Source organism: Rhodotorula graminis, assembly GCF_001329695.1.
Source record: "Rhodotorula graminis WP1 unplaced genomic scaffold RHOBAscaffold_6, whole genome shotgun sequence".
NCBI classification, from domain to species: domain Eukaryota; kingdom Fungi; phylum Basidiomycota; class Microbotryomycetes; order Sporidiobolales; family Sporidiobolaceae; genus Rhodotorula; species Rhodotorula graminis.
The window spans coordinates 919,825-937,431 of NW_017264933.1; the positions used below are offsets into that span (position 1 = coordinate 919,825).

The 17,607-nt window shown below is 68.7% G+C and overlaps 6 protein-coding genes across 6 annotated transcripts; 3 read left to right on the forward strand and 3 right to left on the reverse strand.

Annotated features, from left to right (window-relative positions):
* Window positions 1-69: 69 nt before the first annotated feature.
* RHOBADRAFT_53396 (uncharacterized protein) lies at window positions 70-7,044 on the reverse strand (the record flags this gene model as incomplete). Its single annotated transcript, XM_018416819.1, has 15 exons — window positions 70-1,564; window positions 1,631-1,820; window positions 1,896-3,255; window positions 3,322-3,546; window positions 3,606-3,703; window positions 3,772-3,878; window positions 3,946-4,040; window positions 4,110-4,198; window positions 4,299-4,392; window positions 4,497-4,982; window positions 5,099-5,451; window positions 5,517-5,643; window positions 6,206-6,427; window positions 6,489-6,852; window positions 6,916-7,044. 15 exons carry the CDS (start codon window positions 7,042-7,044, stop codon window positions 167-169), a joined length of 5,337 nt encoding a protein of 1,778 aa, XP_018271465.1. The 3' UTR covers window positions 70-166.
* Window positions 7,045-7,403: 359 nt separating this feature from the next.
* On the forward strand, window positions 7,404-7,987 carry RHOBADRAFT_36272 (uncharacterized protein; the record flags this gene model as incomplete). Its single annotated transcript, XM_018413344.1, has 4 exons — window positions 7,404-7,513; window positions 7,588-7,687; window positions 7,755-7,877; window positions 7,939-7,987. Coding segments are annotated over 4 exons (381 nt in total), but the record flags the coding sequence as incomplete, so codon positions are not given.
* Window positions 7,988-8,125: 138 nt separating this feature from the next.
* Window positions 8,126-11,544, forward strand: RHOBADRAFT_31729 (uncharacterized protein; the record flags this gene model as incomplete). Its single annotated transcript, XM_018412989.1, has 6 exons — window positions 8,126-8,333; window positions 9,261-10,294; window positions 10,370-10,524; window positions 10,601-11,166; window positions 11,289-11,406; window positions 11,505-11,544. The coding sequence occupies 6 exons, from the start codon at window positions 8,126-8,128 to the stop codon at window positions 11,542-11,544; spliced, it is 2,121 nt and encodes a 706-aa protein (XP_018271467.1).
* Window positions 11,545-12,406: 862 nt separating this feature from the next.
* RHOBADRAFT_43924 (uncharacterized protein) lies at window positions 12,407-13,500 on the reverse strand (the record flags this gene model as incomplete). The annotated part of the gene is made up of 2 exons (XM_018414318.1): window positions 12,407-12,673; window positions 12,742-13,500. 2 exons carry the CDS (start codon window positions 13,498-13,500, stop codon window positions 12,407-12,409), a joined length of 1,026 nt encoding a protein of 341 aa, XP_018271468.1.
* Window positions 13,501-13,796: 296 nt separating this feature from the next.
* On the reverse strand, window positions 13,797-15,200 carry RHOBADRAFT_66422 (uncharacterized protein; the record flags this gene model as incomplete). Its single annotated transcript, XM_018418962.1, has 7 exons — window positions 13,797-13,980; window positions 14,070-14,144; window positions 14,226-14,433; window positions 14,512-14,610; window positions 14,685-14,796; window positions 14,866-14,887; window positions 14,977-15,200. Coding segments are annotated over 7 exons (848 nt in total), but the record flags the coding sequence as incomplete, so codon positions are not given.
* A 99-nt stretch (window positions 15,201-15,299) lies between these two features.
* On the forward strand, window positions 15,300-17,549 carry RHOBADRAFT_53399 (uncharacterized protein; the record flags this gene model as incomplete). The annotated part of the gene is made up of 6 exons (XM_018416820.1): window positions 15,300-15,673; window positions 15,801-15,944; window positions 16,040-16,733; window positions 16,830-17,141; window positions 17,263-17,405; window positions 17,487-17,549. 6 exons carry the CDS (start codon window positions 15,300-15,302, stop codon window positions 17,497-17,499), a joined length of 1,680 nt encoding a protein of 559 aa, XP_018271470.1. The 3' UTR covers window positions 17,500-17,549.
* Window positions 17,550-17,607: the final 58 nt, after the last annotated feature.

A 17,607-nucleotide genomic window follows, 5' to 3' on the forward strand; every position in this document is an offset into this window, starting at 1 on the left:
ACGCTCACTGTCTCTCGCCGAAAGAGGCCGAAGCGTCGAGAGAGCGAGGCGGGGACGGCGACGACGACCGACAGCGACAGGGAGACTTGCAGAGGGTTGGGCAGAAAGGGTACGACAAACAGAGGGCTAGTCTACATGGAGGAGAGGAAGGGATGGGAGGCGCCGCTCAGAAAGGAGGCTGCCCGAGAAGCTTGCGCATCTCGCCTTCGGCGCCCGACACGGCGCCGACGTCCTTGCGCTGCGGCTGCGACGTGCTCGCCCGACGACCTCGCAGGACGTCGAAGATGGACGCCGACGACGCGGCCGAAGTGCTGAGGGCGCGCTCGCCGTGCGAGCGCGGCGTGCCGTAGCCTTGCGACGGCGACGAGGACGAAGGCGACGACCCGCTCGCGGTTGCCGTGGCCGAGGGCCAGCCCTTGGTCGTCTTGCGACCAAGCGTCATCGAGGCGGTAGTCGGGGCCGGCGAGGGTGCGCTGCTGCGCGCGAGGTCCTCCTGCAACAGGTTCCAGCGCGAGCCGGTGAGCTGGGCCTCGGCCGTCGACGGCGCCTTGACGCTCGGCAGCGGCGGTGGCGGACTCGTGCTTGCGCCGAGAGGGCTGAAGGTGGACGACGCCGCACGACGATGCAGCGACGACGAGAGGATGCTGCTGCCCGAGCTGGCCGAGCGAGGGTGCGACAGGACGTTGACGGACGACGCCGAGGTCGACGGCGGTGACGCGCTCAGGAGCTCGGTCGACGGCACCGGCGGAGCTCGAGAGGAGCTGGCCGGTACGGCAGTTGCGCGCGGTGGCGAGCGGACGTAGCGCGGGCTGTGCTCGGTCGCGCTCCCGTGCGCGCTGCTGCCGCCGGTCGAGTACGTCTTGCGTCCACTCGAGGGCAGGAAGGCGGGCGCCGCGCCGGTCGAAAGGTGTGACGGGTCGTAGTCGGTCGTAGGAGGGGTCGGCCTGCTGCGCAAGGGCGACTCGGGGACAGGCGAGGAGGTCGAGGCGAACGGGTTGGTCGACAGCGGCGGCGAGGGCGTGAAAGGGTCCGACCGGTGCAGCGCCGTCGGCGTGGACGGGTTCGACAGGGCGAGGGCGCGCGCGATACCGGAGGGCGACGAGCGCGACAGGTCGTACCGGTCGGCCGACCTCGGGACCGACTGCCGGAACGTCTGCGGCGACGGCGTGCGCGCCACAGTCGGCTCGTCCTCGTCGGCCTCGGCGATGGTAAACTCGCTCTTGGCGAGCGCGGTCGCGTTGGGCGGGAGCGCGCCGCCCTCGGACGCGCTGCGCCGGAGCTTGGGCATCGAGGCGGGCGACACCTGAGTCGGGCGGTCGACCATGACGACCGACTCGCCGGCGCTCAAGGAACGTGCTGTCGGTACGGCCGAGTCGGACATGCGGAACGAGCGCGCATCTTGCTCCTTGTCGCGCGAGCTCGGCTTCTTGTCGCTGCTGCTCCGGCTCTTCTCGGCGGTCGAGCTGCGGCGCGCCCTCGAGCTGTCCTTGCTGCTCCACGGCTCGACCTCGAGCGTGAAGTACTTGGTCCCGGCCGCGAGCAGGTACGGGTTGGTGGACGGGTCCTGCGCGAGGGGAGCCAGAGTCAGGTCCGGCAGGCTCGAGCGAGAGGAAATTGAGCGCGGGCGCACCTTGGCGTCGACGACCTTCTCGGTGAGCGACGTGATGCGGGCGACGATCCACTCGCGCGTCTTCATCTGCTCGGCGACGACGCCCGTCGCGCTCAGGAAGTGGTGCGGGAAGCTGACGTTGAACGCGGCCCACACGGGAATGGCCGAGTTGCGCGTCGGCAGGAATAGCGCGAGGTCGCCCTTGGCGAAGCTGCGCACGAGTAGGCCTGGTCAGAAAGAGAGACTCGACGATGAGGAGGAGAGGCAGAGAGACACGGCGACGCACTTGCGGAACGCGATCTTGTCGTTGGCGCCGCTCGCCGCTCGGTGCGCGCGCTCGCGGTAACCCTTTGCCTCCTTGACCCACTTCTTGGTGACGCTCGTGAGGCTGTCGACCTTGTTCTTGACGGCGTCGGTGAGCGAGTCGTGGCTGTACGCCCGGAGCTCGTCGACGAGCTCGTCGAGGTCGCCCGAGGCGTAGTCGAGCGGCGCAGGCGACGACACGGTCTCGTTCTGTTGCAACGGCGGCGGCGTAGAGATCTGGACGGCCTTGTCGAGCTCGGCGGCCGAGGCGTCGCCCTTGCTCGGCGGCGGCGTGTTGAGGACGACGGCGATGTTGTTGTTCTCGTCGCGCATCTTGCCGGCGATGGTGACGGCCTCGCGCGCAAGCCTCGTCATGCGCACGAGCTCCTTCTGGATGTCGACGATGCCCTTCTCCTTGTCGCGCCGCGCGTCCTCGATCTCGCGCTTGACCGCGTCGACGTCCTCCTCCTTGGCCAAGGCCACCTTCTCCCACCTCGCGACCTGCTCGCGCAAGCCCTCGACGACGTCCTCGACCGTCCTCGTGCGGGCCTGCGCCAGCTCGACGTCCTTGTCGCGAGCGGCGAGGCGCTTGCGCAGCTCGTCGGCCTCCTTCTCGAGCACGGCGCGGTCGAGGTCGGCCTCGGAGCGCTGGTCCCGCAGGAGCTTGTCCTTCTGGGCGACGACGAGCGTGAGCTCGCGCTGCGACTCATGCGCCGCTCGGACGACCGCGCTCTGCTCGCCCAGCTCGGCCTGGACGCGGTCGAGCTCGACGCGCGCCGTACCGAGCTCGCCCTGCACCCGCGTGTGCGACACGTCGAGCGCACTCCACTGCTTCTTGAGCTCCTGCTCGGCCGCCCTCGCGCTCGCCACCTCGCGCTCGGCCGCGTCGCGTCGGTCCGCCTCGTCGGCGAGCCGCTCCTCGGCGGTGACGAGCGCAGCTGCGGCGTCTGCGCGCGCCGCCTCGGCGTCGTCGCGCTCGCGCTCGAGCTGGGCACGTGCGGTACTGGCCTGCGACGCCGTGCTCTCGGCGGCCGACGCGCGCGACTCGAGCTGGGCGATCTCCTCCTCGCGGGCCGAGCGCTCGGCCTGAAGCTGGCGCTCGAGGGCGTCCTTGCCTTCTTCGAGCTCGCGGACGTGCGTCTCGAGCTCGACGAGGCGGGCGGGATCGACGGCTGGCGGCCGAGGTGGAGGTGCGTCGAGCGACAGGTGCGCAAAGTCGGCGCCGAGGTCGTCGATGGCCGAGACGAGCGACTTGAGCAGGACGAGCGCTTTGCGGAGCGGATGGTCGGGCTTGGCGCTGTCGCCAAGGGCGTCGTCGAGCGCCTGGAACGACTGCTGGAGCGCTGCGGTCGCGACGGGTGGGTCAGTCTGCGGTTGCGCCATCACGGCGCAGAGAAACGGGGACGCACAGTCGAGCGTCTCCCTTCCGAGCTCTGGCAGGCCCTGCTCGCGGTCGAGCACATCGAGCGCCATCTCGGGCACGATGTCGCCCGTCTTGGCGTTGAGCCCTCGCACCTCCCACGGCAGCTTGCCCGAGAAGTCGTGCCGGTACTGCTGGCGGCGAGAGCGCTCGGCGTCGAACAAGGGCGCGAAAGTCGTCGACAGGGTGCTCGACTGGTCGGCGAGAAGACGGGCTGTGGAGGAACAAGGTGAGCTCGACCTCAGGCTTGAGAGAGGGTGAGCGGGGGCGCACCGTATTCTCGCCTGCGCACGACCTCGGCGACGGTCGCGACGTACGCCGGGATGAGGTCCTCGAGACGAGCGAGGTGCTTGAAGTTGTCGGTACGGGTTCTGCATGGCGCAGGACGAGGTGAGCGCTTGTCGGCCGGGAAGCAGGGAAGGTCTGCAGGAAGACGCACCGAAGGTCGTGATCGAGGGCGCCGAGCTCGGCAGGCATCGTCGCGATGTCGCTCTGCAGGGTCGAGATCTTCTGCATCTCCTGCAGCAGGTACCGGGTCATGGCGTTCTGCGGGCAGAAGGCCGAGACGTCAGGCTCGGGGCGACGAACGAGAGGGAAAGGAGCGGGTGCGCACCTTGCGCTCGACGAGGAAGCGGATGCGGTCGCGGTGCTCGGCGTCGCAGACGGTGAGCTCCTCGAAGCACTGCGAGAGGAGGACCGGGTCGGTCACTGGGGGGTCAAGGCGTCAGTTCTCGTCCGTCCGCGAGACCGGGAGAGGGGGAGGAACGGCAGACGCACTATGCTCTCCCGCCTGCACGAGCTCCTCGATGCGGACGTGACCCTGCTCGGCGTCGTGAGCGCACGCCTCGAGATCTTGCAGGTCGACGCTGCGGGCAAAGGCGAGTCAGGGGCTGTGCCTCGCCCACATCTATCCTCATCGAGGGCGTCGGGAGCCCCGAGGGCAGGAGAGAGAGGCGGCGGGCTCACCTTGTCGCCTCGAGATCGCCCTGGACCGCCTGGGTCGCACCCACCACCTCGTCCAGGGTCGCCTGCAGGCTCTCGGCGCGCATCTTGAGCTCAGCTGCAGGGAGTGTAAGTGTCAGAGAACCATGACGAGCCCACCTTTGCCGTCCCGACTGCGATTCGGCATCGGGAAGGACAGAGAAAGGCGGTCTGGGGACGCACCAAGCACCTTTGCGCACCCGTCGCGCACAGCGAGCATCTTGTCCCTCGAGACGTAGTCGCCGAGCACGCGCTGCTTTTCCTCCCCTCCTGCCGCCCCGCCACCACCGCCGCGAACCGCGACCGCGCTGCCCGAGCTGCCGTCGCGCACGTGCCCCTGCCCCTGCCCCGGTCCTTGCCCCGCACTCGTCACGCTCGCGCCGGCCGCGCCCGTGCCCCTCATGAGCAAGCCCGCGACGACGCCGACCTTGCCGACGGCGTCCATGGCCGCCTCCCACCCGCCGAGGAGGGCCTCGTACCGCTCGAGCGTCGGCTGCGCGCCCTCGAGGAAGAGCGCGAACGACGACGCCGTGCCCGTGTTGACGCGGTGGAGGTTTGAGAGGGCGAGGGCGAGAGAGGCGTGCTGCAGCTGGATGGACGAGATGAGGGCGCGCAGGGTCGCGAGGTTGTGGTGCGAGAGCGAGAGGTGCGACGTGAGGGGGTCCTCGGCTGCGGACGGCGAGAGGGGAATCGTCAGTAGGACCTCGCGACGACTCTCAAGACCGCCAGCACCGAGCCGACGGGCTCGACTCGGCGCGAGGGAAGAAAAAGATCGAGGGACGCACGGGTAAGCGGCGGCTCGGTGAGGACCTGCTCCTCCGAGATGGCGAGCGCGCTCGCCACCTCGTCCGGGTCGGCGTCGAGGTGCTCGCGGTCGAACACGTAGATGCGCCGTTCGCCGCCTCGCCGCCCGACGCTGCGCGCGAGCGCGGCCGTGCTGCCCTGGCCCGGCGCGGGCGCCGGTGCGGCGGCGAGAACGGCCGAGGTGGTGGGCGTGATGGCGGCGCTCGCGAGGAGGGCGAGGTGCGCGACGGCCTCGTCGCGGTTGAGCGGCGAGCCCTCCTCGTTCATGAGGATGAGGCAGTCGGGCGGGATCGAGAGGAGGGGCGACAGGAGGTTGAACCGGAGCTCGTCGAGGCTGCGTGAGGGTCGGCTCGTCAGGTGTGGACGGGTGCATGGAGTGTACGAGTGAGGTGGACGCACGTCGAGATGTTGGCGAAGTCATCCGGCACGAGCCCGAACTGAGCGCCGTCGGAGCTCCTCACGACGAAGAGCGACGGCGGCCGCTCCTCGTGCCCGGCTCGGCCCGCGAGGCCGTGCTGCTGCGAGCCTGAGCGGCTGAGCCACGACGACATGGGCCTTGGCGACGTGGGCGGCGTGTCGAGAGCGCGAGCGAGTCGAGGTGGGGAGGGCGGGGAGGAACACAGAGGTGGCGAGGCGGCGCAGCGGCGCAGGCGGTCGCTCTGGAGCGAGCAGTCGGCTCTGAGGCGGCGGGTCGGGCTCGCTCAGCTATGCGCGAGGAAGTGGTGGGCAGAAAGGAGGCGCTTGCGAACCACCGAGAGCGATGGCGCAGCATGTCGCAGCTCCTCTCGCATGGCCATCGCGCGAGCTACTTTTTAGGCTCGTAGACAGTATCACAGTACCGTGGCCAGACACGCGAGACGCACAGCGAGCGCGAGCGAGACGAGGAGAACGACCGCGGGCCGGCGCAGCCAAAGTTACAACAACAGCGACCGCAAGACACTACAAGCCGCACACGCACGCGCGCTCCACCCTGCCCACCGAACCGTCGTCCACGCCGCCGTTAGTCTAGGCGCCCGTCCCTCGAGCCAATGCCGGCTCCGCCGCCGCCGCGTCCTGCATCTCGACGTCTTGCGCAGCGTGCGGCGCACTGGGCGCATCCAGCGTGCGCTCGGCAGCGACAGGATGTGCGAGAGGCGCGTCGGCGGGCGCAGAGCTTGGCGGAAGTGCGACGGCGGCGGCGGCGGGGGTGGAGGACGACGAGGACGCGGGCGCGAGCGGTCCGGGCGAGGGGTGGATGGCGTGTGTTGGCGCGGAAGAGGGCATGGCGAACTCGTGGCCGACGTCCACAGAAGGTGTTGGTCTAGGGATGGCTGCAAGCGAGGTTCGAGAGTCAGTGCCGGGGCAGGGAATGGAGAGGAGAAAGGTGCGCACCTGGTGTCGCCTCGTCTCTCGGTCCCGAGGGGCGCTCGGGCTCAACTCGCACCGGTGACGGCTCGATCTTGGCGACCTCCTCCTTCTCGGCGAGCAGATCTGCCGGGTCCTCGACGTACGGCAAGCCCTTTGCGTCGCACATGGCGCGCTTGAGCTCCCGCTCGACCGTCTTGCCGACGCCCTTGCCGCTCTGCAGACGGTTCTCGAGGCGCAGGACGGGCGCGTTCAGCGCGCCACGCTTGTCGAGGAGGGACGCAGTCTCGGCGACGCGGGTTTGGCGCGGTGTGCGGGCGAGGGACGGCGTGGTCGAGAGGAGGGTGGGGAGGAGCGCGTCGAGTTCGGCGACGAGGGCGTCCTTCTCGGGCTGTGGCGGGAGAGCAGGGTTCAGTGTGTGTGCTGGACGAGGTACGGCGTGACTCGTACTCACGCTCTGGAGGAAGTCGCCGAGGAGCTGCTTGCGGAGGCGGTCGAAGCCGCCCTGCTTCTTCCACGCGTCGGCGAGCTGGCGAGGGGTGAGCTCTTCGGCTCGAGGTGATACTGGCGGGGGCTGGGCCATGGTCGCTGTCCAGCCAGGGGAGAGCGAGTGCGAGAGGTGGACCAGGAGAGATGAAGCCAAGGTCGCTGTTCGTCTTTCACCTCGCCACAGCTACGATGCAGCGGGCTGGAGTGCTGCACCTCGCCCGACAGGCCCTCGCAAGGCCCCGACCAGCGCCAACATGCTTCGCCCGCCCCCTGTCGTCGTCTCCTCCTCTCGCTTCCTCGTCCTCGGCGCCGCCGCCTTCGCCCGCGCCATCATCCTCCCGCCGGTCACCCGACCCCGGACCAGCACCCGCCGCAGCAGGGCCGCACCTCACGCCGCAAGAGCAGGCCGACAAGCAGCTCGAGGAGCAAGGCACCAAGCCTCCGCCGTTCCTCAGCCGCGCCCTCGGCGTCCGCGAGCCGCCGCGCAAGGGCAAGCAGAGCCGCGAGGAGTGGCGCGCAGACTTGCTTAACCGGGAGAAGCGTCTGCAGGAGCGGCGGCACCTGTGCGTCGCCCCTTTTCCCCCTTCCCTCCCCTCGCCGCGCGGTCGACTGACCCTCGAGGCGCGCACCGACACAGGGTCAAGCAGGCGTCGAGGGGCTACTTCCACGACTACAACGAGCTGCGGCAGCAGGGCGGCAAGGCGTTCGTCGCGCCCAAGACGCTCATCCGTGAAGACGTGCGTCTCGCTCTCGGGCCTTGGCGACTCGGGCCAGCCTACTGACCTCGATCCTTCCCGGCCACAGCTGTCGCTTTACTTCCCCGACATCGAGGGCGTGTCGCTCGCGACCAAGGGCAAGGTGCACACGACCGACCTGTTCGAGGACAAGGTCAGCCTCGTCGTGTTCAGCAGCTTCCGCTCCTCCGAGGTGCGCTCTCTCGTCCCTCTTCCCCTCTCGAAGCCTCTCACTGACCCTCTTCCTTGTACAGGAGCACATCAACAGCTTTGTGCGACCGGCGTTGTCCGACTTGAAGGACGAGAAGGCGTTTCAGTATGTCTACGTGAGTCTCGTCCCCTCCCTGTCCCCTCAGACGAGCCCTCCACTGACTCTCGACGTCGACGTTTGCCCCGCAGATCAACCTGCAGGAGAACCCGCTCAAGTCGTTCCTGGTGTCGATGTTTGTCTCGTCGCTGCGCAAGCAGGTGCCGGTCGAGCACCACGCGACGTACCTCCTGTCGCACCAGTCGCTCGAGTACCTGCGCGAGCCGATGGGCATGACGAACAAGCACGTCGGGTACGTGTTCCTCGTCGACTGGAACAAGAAGATCCGGTGGGCGGGCTGCAGCTGGGCGACCGAGGACGAGGAGGAGGCGCTGAGACGGTGTGCGCACGTCCTCGTCGAGCGGTATCGGGCGAGCAAGGCGCCGGGCGGCAAGTCGACGTAGCGCAATGCACTGGAGCAGTCTGTCGACGCAGAACCGAGCTGCGAGACCCCGTGCCGAGAGCGAGAGCCGAGGAGGAGGGACGCGAGCGGCGAGACGGCGAGAGGCGAGCCAGAGACGAGCCCAACCTGAGAACGCGACCGCTCAAGAGCACGCCGCTCGCTCGTCACTGCAGCAGAGCACCACCGCAGTCCACCTGCACGCGCACGAGCCCGACCCGTGTGCGTCTGCAGCGACCTCGACGCCGCCCCCTTCGCCTCGTCGTCCCTCGCCCCTCCTCGAGCCCGCTCCACCCCCGCTCGATGCGCCGAGAGCCAGGCCTTGATGTACTCGTACAGTCCGTCACCGTCCCCCGCACCGGCCTCGCCCCCGCCCAACCAGCACCTGTACTCGCCTGGCCCGTCGGCCTCGTCGGCCCCAGGAGGAGGAGGCCAGCAGGGGCAGCAGGGGCAGCAGGGCGCAGCAGGCCAGTACCCAGGTGCTAGGTACTCGCTGTTGAACAAGCTCCAGCACGGCCACTACCCTCAGGGGCCTCACCACGTACGCCCGCCTTCCTCCCCTCCTCCTCCTCGCACCGCACGATCACGCCAACTGACCCCCTCGCCGTGCGCCCTGCATGCCTTGCAGCACCACCCTCAACACTCGTTCTCGTACCCTGGCCCTCCCTCTTCCCCCGCCTACTCGAACGGGCCCTCGTCCCACCAGCAGCAGTCGCACCACGGCAACTCGCTCCCTCCCCACTCGCACCACCAGCAGCCCCATCCCGGCAGCAACGGCGGCGGTCCTCCTCCGCAACTCGGCGGCGGCCACCCGTCGCACCCGTCCCAGGGCCCGCCTCAGCACCACCTCGGCGGCGGGTCCGGCCCAGGCGGCGGCTCGCCCCACCCGTCCAACGCCGTCAACGGCGGCCCGCTCCCGCCCCACTGGGCCCAGCAGCTCACGCTCGCCCAGACGAGCCGCGCCACCAACTCGCCCCACCACCACGCCCGCGCCGCTCACCTCGCCGCCCGAGGCCAGAGCACCAACGCCATCCCGATCACCGACCCGAACCGGCCGGGCAGCGCCGCGCCTGGCGGCGGCAGCAGCAGCATCGGCGGCGCATCCGGCGCAAAGGGCGGCCTCAACGGCCTCCACCGCAAGGACGCGAGCCTCGAGGAGCGCAGCGCGAGCGCCGCGTCGACGCGCACGACCTTGAGCAAGGACGCGTCGAGCCCCGGGCTCGCCGCCGCACGGCTCGACGGTGGCGCCGCCGGCGACGACAAGAAGGAGGGCAAGAACACGTGGACGACGATCGACATGGGCGGCATGAACCTCAAGAACCTGTCGAGCGCCCTGTTCCGGTACTCGTTCTTGACGACCCTGTACATCCCGCACAACGCCCTCACCGAGCTCCCGCCAGCCATCTGCAAGCTCGAGAACTTGACGCTCCTCGACGCGTCGAGCAACAAGCTGTCGACCCTGCCCGCCGAGCTCGGCCTCCTCACCCGCCTGCGCGACCTGTTCCTGTTCGACAACCACCTGTCGTCGCTCCCACCGCAACTCGGCACCCTCCACCTCCTCGACACGCTCGGCGTCGAGGGCAACCCGCTCCCCGAGACGTTGCGGTCCCTCGTCGAGAAGGACGGCACGGCCGCCCTCATCGCCTACCTGCGCGACTCGTGCCCGGTCCCGCCGCCGCCGCCCGAGCGCGCGTGGCTCGCCATCGAGCCCGACGTCCTCCCGCAGCCGGACAAGCGGCCCGAGGAGACGTTCTCGCTCCTGTGCTACAACATCCTGTGCGACAAGTACGCGACGGGCCAGATGTACGGCTACACCCCGTCCTGGGCCCTCAACTGGGACTACCGCAAGGAGTTGATCCTCCAGGAGGTGCTCAACTACGGCTCGGACATTGTCTGCCTCCAGGTGCGTCCCACTCTCGCTCCCACTCCCTTTTCCCCCGCCTCCCTCGAACTAACTCGCCTCTTCTCGCTGCCGCAGGAGGTCGACGTCGAGCAGTACGAGACCTACTTCCTCGAGCACCTGTCGGCGCAAGAGTACGACGGCGTCCACTACTCGAAATCGCGTGCGAGGACCATGTCGGGCGACGAGAAGCGGTCCGTCGACGGCTGCGCGACCTTCTTCAAGAACACGGTGTGCGTCCCTCTCTCTCTTTGCCCGTCGTCGTGCCGGCGTGGTGGCGAGACTGACATGCGCCTCCCTCGCCTGCAGGTTCGCGCTCGTCGAGCAGCACCTCGTCGAGTTCAACCAGATCGCCCTGAGGCGACCCGACTTCAAGAAGACCGAGGACATGTTCAACCGCGTCATGACCAAGGACAACATCGCCGTCGTCACGCTCCTCGAGCACCGTGCGTCGGGCGCACGTCTCATCGTCGCCAACGCCCACATTCACTGGGACCCCGAGTTCCGCGACGTCAAGCTCGTCCAGGTCGCCATGCTCATGGAGGAGATCGCCAAGGTCGCCAACGACTTTGCGCGCCTCCCGCCGCGCATGAACCTCGGCGAGGGTCACGACAAGGCGCCACACTACTCGAACGGGTCCAAGATCCCGACCATCATCTGCGGCGACTTCAACTCGACGCCCGAGAGCGGCGTGTACCAGTTCCTCCAGTCGGGCCGCATCGCCAACGACCACGACGACTTTGGCGACCACGTCTATGGCGTCTACACCCAGGAGGGCCTCAACCACCGCCTCGGGCTCAAGAGCGCCTACTCGCACGTCGGCAGCGGCGCAGGGTCCGAGCTGCCCTTTACCAACTACACGCCCGGGTTCAAGGGTGCGTCCCCTTGTCCTCTCGTCTTCTCCTGTCACCTCGGCCCCTCGCCGGCGCCGTTGCCGTTGACGGCATCCCGCTCGAGCCTGCGCAAGTCGCTCACGCTTTCTCTGCCCGTCCTGCAGGCACGATCGACTACGTCTGGTACACGGCTCAGTCGCTCGGCGTCCAAGGCCTCCTCGGCGAGGTCGACGGGCAATACCTCGCGTCGACCGTCGGCTTTCCCAACGCCCACTTCCCGAGGTTCGTCCCTCCCTCTTTTCTCTCTCTCCCTCTCTCTCTCCTTCCCTCTCTTCGCTGTGCGCCGACACTGACTCTCGCTCCTCGCCTCGCCGCCACAGTGACCACATCTCGCTCCTCGCCGAGTTCAAGCTCAAGTAGGAGCGTCGCTCGCCGGGCGCCGACAGGGTCGGGTGCGGGTGCAAGTGCATGGGGCTGTCGAGGTCAACCCTCTCTCGCTGTGTGTGTGCGTGTGCGTGTGTCTGTACGTCTCCTCGTCGTCGTGTGTTCAAACCCCTCCTCTTGATTACCCCCCTTCCCTCCCTCCCTCCCTCCTCGACTCGCCCGTACCTAGCTCCCATCCCCTCGTCCTCCTCCTCCTCTTGATCCCTCTCGTGATGTCTCGCTCGCATGGGTAGAAGGCGCTCGCCACCACCTCCCTTTCCCTCTCGTCCTCCCTACTCCCTCCTCCTCCTTCTCTTTCGTCGTCTGTCTTCCTACCCGAGTTCCTTCCCTTCTCTCATCTGTAGTCACATCTTCCCTTCCACCCTCTCTCGTGTCCGTCGCACCCTGCTCTGCTATTCCCTCGTGACCATCTCCTCCTCGTTCGCGCTCTCTCGAGAGGCTCTCGCTCGCTCCTCGGCTCGTCGTCCGTCCCAGGCTCGACAGACAGAGAGAGCGGAACCCTGCTCGGCGCGCCTCAACTCTGAGCGTGCGCTCGAGAAGCTCTCGGCGCCGCTCCTCTCGATCGTGCACGAACCCGCGCTCTCGCTCGCTCGCTCGCAGGTCGGGCATGACGTCGCTGCAGTTGCAAGAGGGACACACATAAGGAGGACAAGGTCGAGATGGGCGCGTAGGCCTGCGCTAAGGAGCGAGCAGGAGGGGCAAATCGAGAGGGGCAAAGAGGGTCGCCGAGGGCGAGCGGGCGAGGGAAAGTCGAACGAGGGAGGGAGGGAGGGAAGGTATGGGTACGGCGAGGGCTGAGAGAAGGACGCAAAGCGCTCGTGGAGCGTGTACGAATGCGCTAGAACCGCATGGGGCCTCCTGCCGCCGCACGCGGCTTGTCGCCCGCCGCAGAGGTCGTCGGCTTGGGCCGAGCGCGCTTGGTCGTTGCCGTCGTCGAGTAGGCGTACGGTGCCATGCGGGTCGGGAGCGCCGAGGTCGAGGAAGCCTTGGAAGGTGAGGAGCGGGTGCGGGTAGGGGGAGCGGGTCGAGCGGCGTGAGGGCGAGGCGTCGGCGAGGCCATGTTGGCGGCCGAGAAGCCGCCGAGGCCGGTGAAAGCTTGCGTGATCTGCGCCCGGTCGAACAGCATGTCAGTGCCACTCGTGTGAGAGAGTAAAAGAGAAGGCTGCGACGCACCTCGGCCAACGGCGACTCGGTGAGCGCCCTCGCCCTGCGGTCCGCCTCGCGCCCATCGACCTGCCGCACCGCCTCCTGCTCCTCCTCGTCGGCAAACGCCGCCGCGATGTCCATGTCGAGGCTCGTGTCGCACGCGCGGCTGTCGACGCTGTGCGCGTAGCCCGAGTCGCGCGCCGACGAGCCCGTCGACGCCGAGAGCGCCGAGCGTGCGTCGAGGGAGGTGCGCGGCGACGCCGAGGCGTTGGCCTTGTCGTCGGCGGCGAGGACGATGTCGGCGACGTGCGGGGCGGCCTGCGCGGGTGGAGGAGCGGGCGCGAGAGGTGCGGCGGGCTCGACCGGCTCGAGAGGCGGAAGGTCGGGCAGGACGCGCGTGCGGAGCGTCCCGGTGCACACGGCGTTGGTCGCGGCGCCCTTGACTCGCTGCTCATCTCGCGACGGCGCCCGCACGCCGCCGCACGCCGTCACCGCCGCGGCCGGCGCACACGAGTCGACCCGCTTGGCGACGAGCGCCGACGGCTTCTTGGCCAGCTTGCCCGCGCCGAGCCCGCGCACGCCTGGACCGAGTGGGTCGACGTTCTCCTTCTCGCCGAACCGCGGGACCCGCAGGCCGCTGGCGCCGTCGAGGCGAGCGGATGCGCCGTCCTTGCGGCGCCTCGACGTCGCCTTGTTTGCCGGGTGGGCGAGCGGGCGCACGAGGGCGGCCGAGGGGCCAGGGACGGCCTGGTCGTCCCGATAGACGGCAAAGAGACCTTTTGCCATGGCCTGGGCGGGCGGGCGCGGTGGCGGGCGAGTGGTGGACGGCGGCGCGGTTGAGAGGGATTCTACGCCGAGCGGCGGAAGGGGCGCTGGTGGGTGCGCAGGGCGGTGTGGCGCAGTGGTGCGGGTCGCAGGGGCACAAGTGGGGGTGGATCTCGAGATTGCGCGCTGCCGGCGAGTGCGGAGGTGAGGTCGAGAGAAGTTGAGCCTCGACGACGACGACGACGACGAGGCGACGAAGGGCTCAAGATGGTGGAGGCGGTGCACTCTGCTCGCTCGACTCTCTGGATGCACACGGTCTGCTGGAAGATGCGACTTGCACACCGCCTTCTACTGCTCAATGCGCCCCGCCTCCGACCCTGACGACGACCTCGCTCACGGCTGGTCGGCCGGGTTGGCGAGCGTGTCCGTCTCCCTCGCCTGCCGCTTGATGCACATCCAGTTGTCGTCCGGTCGCCACATGTCGCGCTGGAAGATGCAGTACTGCGAGAGAGAGAGAGAGAGGGAGGAGGGGAAACTGGTCAGGCTCGTCGACGAGGAGGGGGCGCAGAGTCGAGGAACTGAGAGCGCACCTCGGTCACCGTCTCTGGTCGCTCATGCGACCCAGTCCCGACCCGCCGACCTTGCGCATCGCGCACCTCGAGACTCTGCGCGCAACGACGAGGATGTGAGCTCGCGCCCCTTGCTGACGACGAGAACGAGGAGAAGAGGAGCGAGCTCGGGCGCACCTGCTCCGTGACAAAGCGCACGACGGCCTGGCCGACGTACTCGTCCTTCTTGAAGATCTCCTGCTGGCGCGCACACACGATCTCCTGCTCGACGACGCGGTGCAGCTTCCAGCTGAGGCGCAGGCCCTGCAGCTTGCGTGTCCGCTGCGCCTTGATGGCCTCGACGACCGACGTGGCGGCGTACTGTCGCAGACGGTCGTAGTTGCCGCTGCGGGTCGAGGTCGAGCGTCAGTCGCGGGTGCGGGCAGACGAGGGGCGATCGAGGAGGGGAAGCGAGCGGACGCACATGGCGAGGGCCTGGTTCATGGCCTGGTACGCGGCGAGGGTGCGCTCCTCGAACTGCTTGTGCCAGTCGGACCCGAGCAGCTTGCGCCAGCCGTACCGCCTGTCGACGTCGTGGAGAAGAAAGGGTCAGGTCGACAGGTCCGGGGAGAGAGAGGGAGCGAGCGGTCGACGCACGTGTACAGCGAGTAGCCCCAGTTCTGCATGTCGAACCAGGCGTACTTGCGCTTGTCGGCAAAGGTGGCATCGGGCGGGAGGACGCGGCCTTCTGCTGGGCGGATGTGGTTCGCTGTAGTCGCGGGAAGGGCAGGGTCAGCTGACGAACGAGGAGAACCGATGGGATAGGGCCTCGACGCACCGAAGACGATGTTGACGGAGAGCTGCAGGGCACCAGGAGGGGGTGGGTGAGCGAGCGCGGAAAGTTGGAGAGGCGGTGCCAGAGAGACGAAGGAGAGGAGAGGGGACGGACCGAGCCCATGCCCTGCTTCATGCGCCCCATTTTTTCCGACAGCCTGAGCTGCTTCTCCTGCATCTCCTGGGTCGCATCTTGGGGCTTTGTGGCGTAGGTGCGGAGGTGCGGCGGGAACGCGAGCGGCGAGGGAGATGAGGCCAACCGCGAGGCGAGGGCGGCGGGGCGCGGTGCGGTTGCTGCGCGTGTGAGCGAAGAGGTGGCTGCCCGTGCACACTGCATCGCTAGCTCGAGCTCAGGGGCGAGTGTGGTCGAGAGAGATGAGGCCGCTCGCCGCTCCGCCTCCTCGCTTCGAGAGAGCTGTCTCCCACTCGTCACGAGCCATGGCCGCAGCAGTGCTGTGGCTCGCAGTCGCCGCTAGCTGGCCCCTGCTCGCCCGCGACAACGCACACCAGTCGCGCGGCTCGGCCCCGTCTCTCTCGCGCCTCGTCCCCACCGCGCTCCTCGTGCTCGCCGCCCTCGTCAGCTGGACCCGCATGCGCTCCCGTGTCGGCACCGTCTGGGAACCCCTCGCCATCGCCTCCACCGCCGCCGCGCACCACCTCGTGCGGCGACGGCACGACGCCCGCTGCCGCTCGATGCGCCGCGCTCCTCGTCCGCCGCAAGATGGGTCCGCCGTCGTGTACCGCTACAAGATTGCGCCCGTCGAGTGCGACGAGCACGGTCGCATGTACGGCGGGGAGCTCCTCAAGCTCATGTGCGTCCACTTGCCCTCTCTCCTCCCTCGTTCAGCGACCCGGCGCTGACCCACCTTTGCCTCGTCCCTCCCCCCTCTCCTCCTCCCTCCACGACGCCCCTCCCCGTGCGCCTCTTCGCCCTCGCAGCGACGTCTCGGCGGGTCTGGTCGCCGCCAAGCATGCAGCAGGGCCGTGCCTCACCATCAGCGCCGACCGCGTCATCTTCCTCGAGGAGGTCCGTGTCGGCGACGTGATCTCGATCAGCTCGTCGGTCAACCGGGCATGGGGCAGGTGCGTCGTCGAGCCAGATTCGAGCATGCCTTGGCGCAGTGCGCAGGCGCGCAGAGCCCCGAGCCGAAGCTCACTCTCTTTCCCTTTGCCGACAGCTCGATGGAGATTGGCGTGCGCGTCATGCGTCAGTCGCGCTCCGACCCGCTCAAGAGCGAGACGTACACCTGCCACGCCTACCTCACCTTTGTCGCCAAACCGACCCAGCCTCCCTCGCCGCACCCGATCCTCGTCGTCAGCGACCTCGTCGGCCTCACCTGTCCGCCACCACCTCGTCGCGCCCAGCTCCCCGAGGTCAAGCCGCAGACGCTTCTCGAGCAGAAGCGCTACCTCCTCGCCGGCCGTCGTCGCGCGCACCGCATCCAGCGCTCGAAAGCCGACGCGGCGCTGCACACGTCGTTCCGCGACGAGGTCCTGCGCCTCGAGCGCGCCGTCCTCGGCGCCGACGAGGCGCGCGCCCTCGAGTCGCACAACCGCGAGGACCTGCTCGCGAGCCTCCAGGTCGAGGTCGTCACCGAGGCCTTCATGCGCGGCGACCCGGACGTCCGAGTCGAGGGCGACGACGTCGTCGGCGAGATCGAGGGCTTTGTCGAGCCCGTGCGCGTCAAGCGGTCCGTCGTCGATGCGGCTGTGCGCAAGAAGGGTCACGGCGGGTGGCGCGCGATCCCGCTCGTCGCCGACGACGCCGCCGACCAGGCCAAGGGGCACTCGCTCGCGGCGCTCGCCGACCCGGACCAGCGTCGGGCGCTCGACGTCGCGTCGCATGTCGACTTTGCCGACACGCTCAGCATGGTGCGTCCCGGATTCTCTCCTTCTCTCCCTCGCACGGCCCGCCTCTCTCGCTTCGTCGACTCGAGCGACCTGACCCTCTTTCTCGATCGCGCGCAGTGCCTGTGGATCGTGCGCCCGCAACACGCCAACTCGAAGCAGATCCTGTTCGGCGGCACCCTCATGCGGTGGACCGAGGAGGTGTCGACCATCGCCGCCCGGCGCATCTTCCCCTCGGCGAGCTGGTCGAGCGCGGCCATCGACTCGCTCACGTTCAAGACGGCTGTCGAGCTCGGCGAGGTTGTCTACGTGCGTGCGGCCGTGCTCAAGGTGTACGACTCGAGCGTCGAGGTCGCCGCCATCGTCACGTGCGAGGACCGCAACTCGGCAGAGCCCAAGGTCCGCCAGGTGTCCGAGTCGTTCCTCACCCTCGTGCGTCCTCACTCCACTTTCCTCGTCCTCCTCAGGCACCCCCCTTTCGAGCGGTCCCTCGCTCGTCGACCATCCTCGCGCTCTTGAACCGACCCTGACTCTCGGCTTTCCTCCCTCGCAGGTCGCTATCGATCCCGCCACCGGTCGCCCGCTCAAGGGCGTCCTCCGCCAAGTGCAGCTTCCCGACGGGCCGGTGAGCGACATGGCGGCGCTCGCCGAGCAGAGAAGGCGGGACCGATTGCTCGACAAGCGGGTGCTGCAGAGGTGCGTGCGCTCCTTTCTCTCTATCTCTCTCTCTCTCGCCCCCCTCTCCTCGGACAGGCTACTGACAATCCTCACGAGTAGGGTGTATGCCTGAAGCGTGTTTGCAGAGCAGAAGTACCGGCAATGACATGCAGTTTATCCATCCCTCGCTCCCCTTCTCTCCTCGCGCCCTCGCGTTCTCGCTCGACCGCCCCTCGCCCGC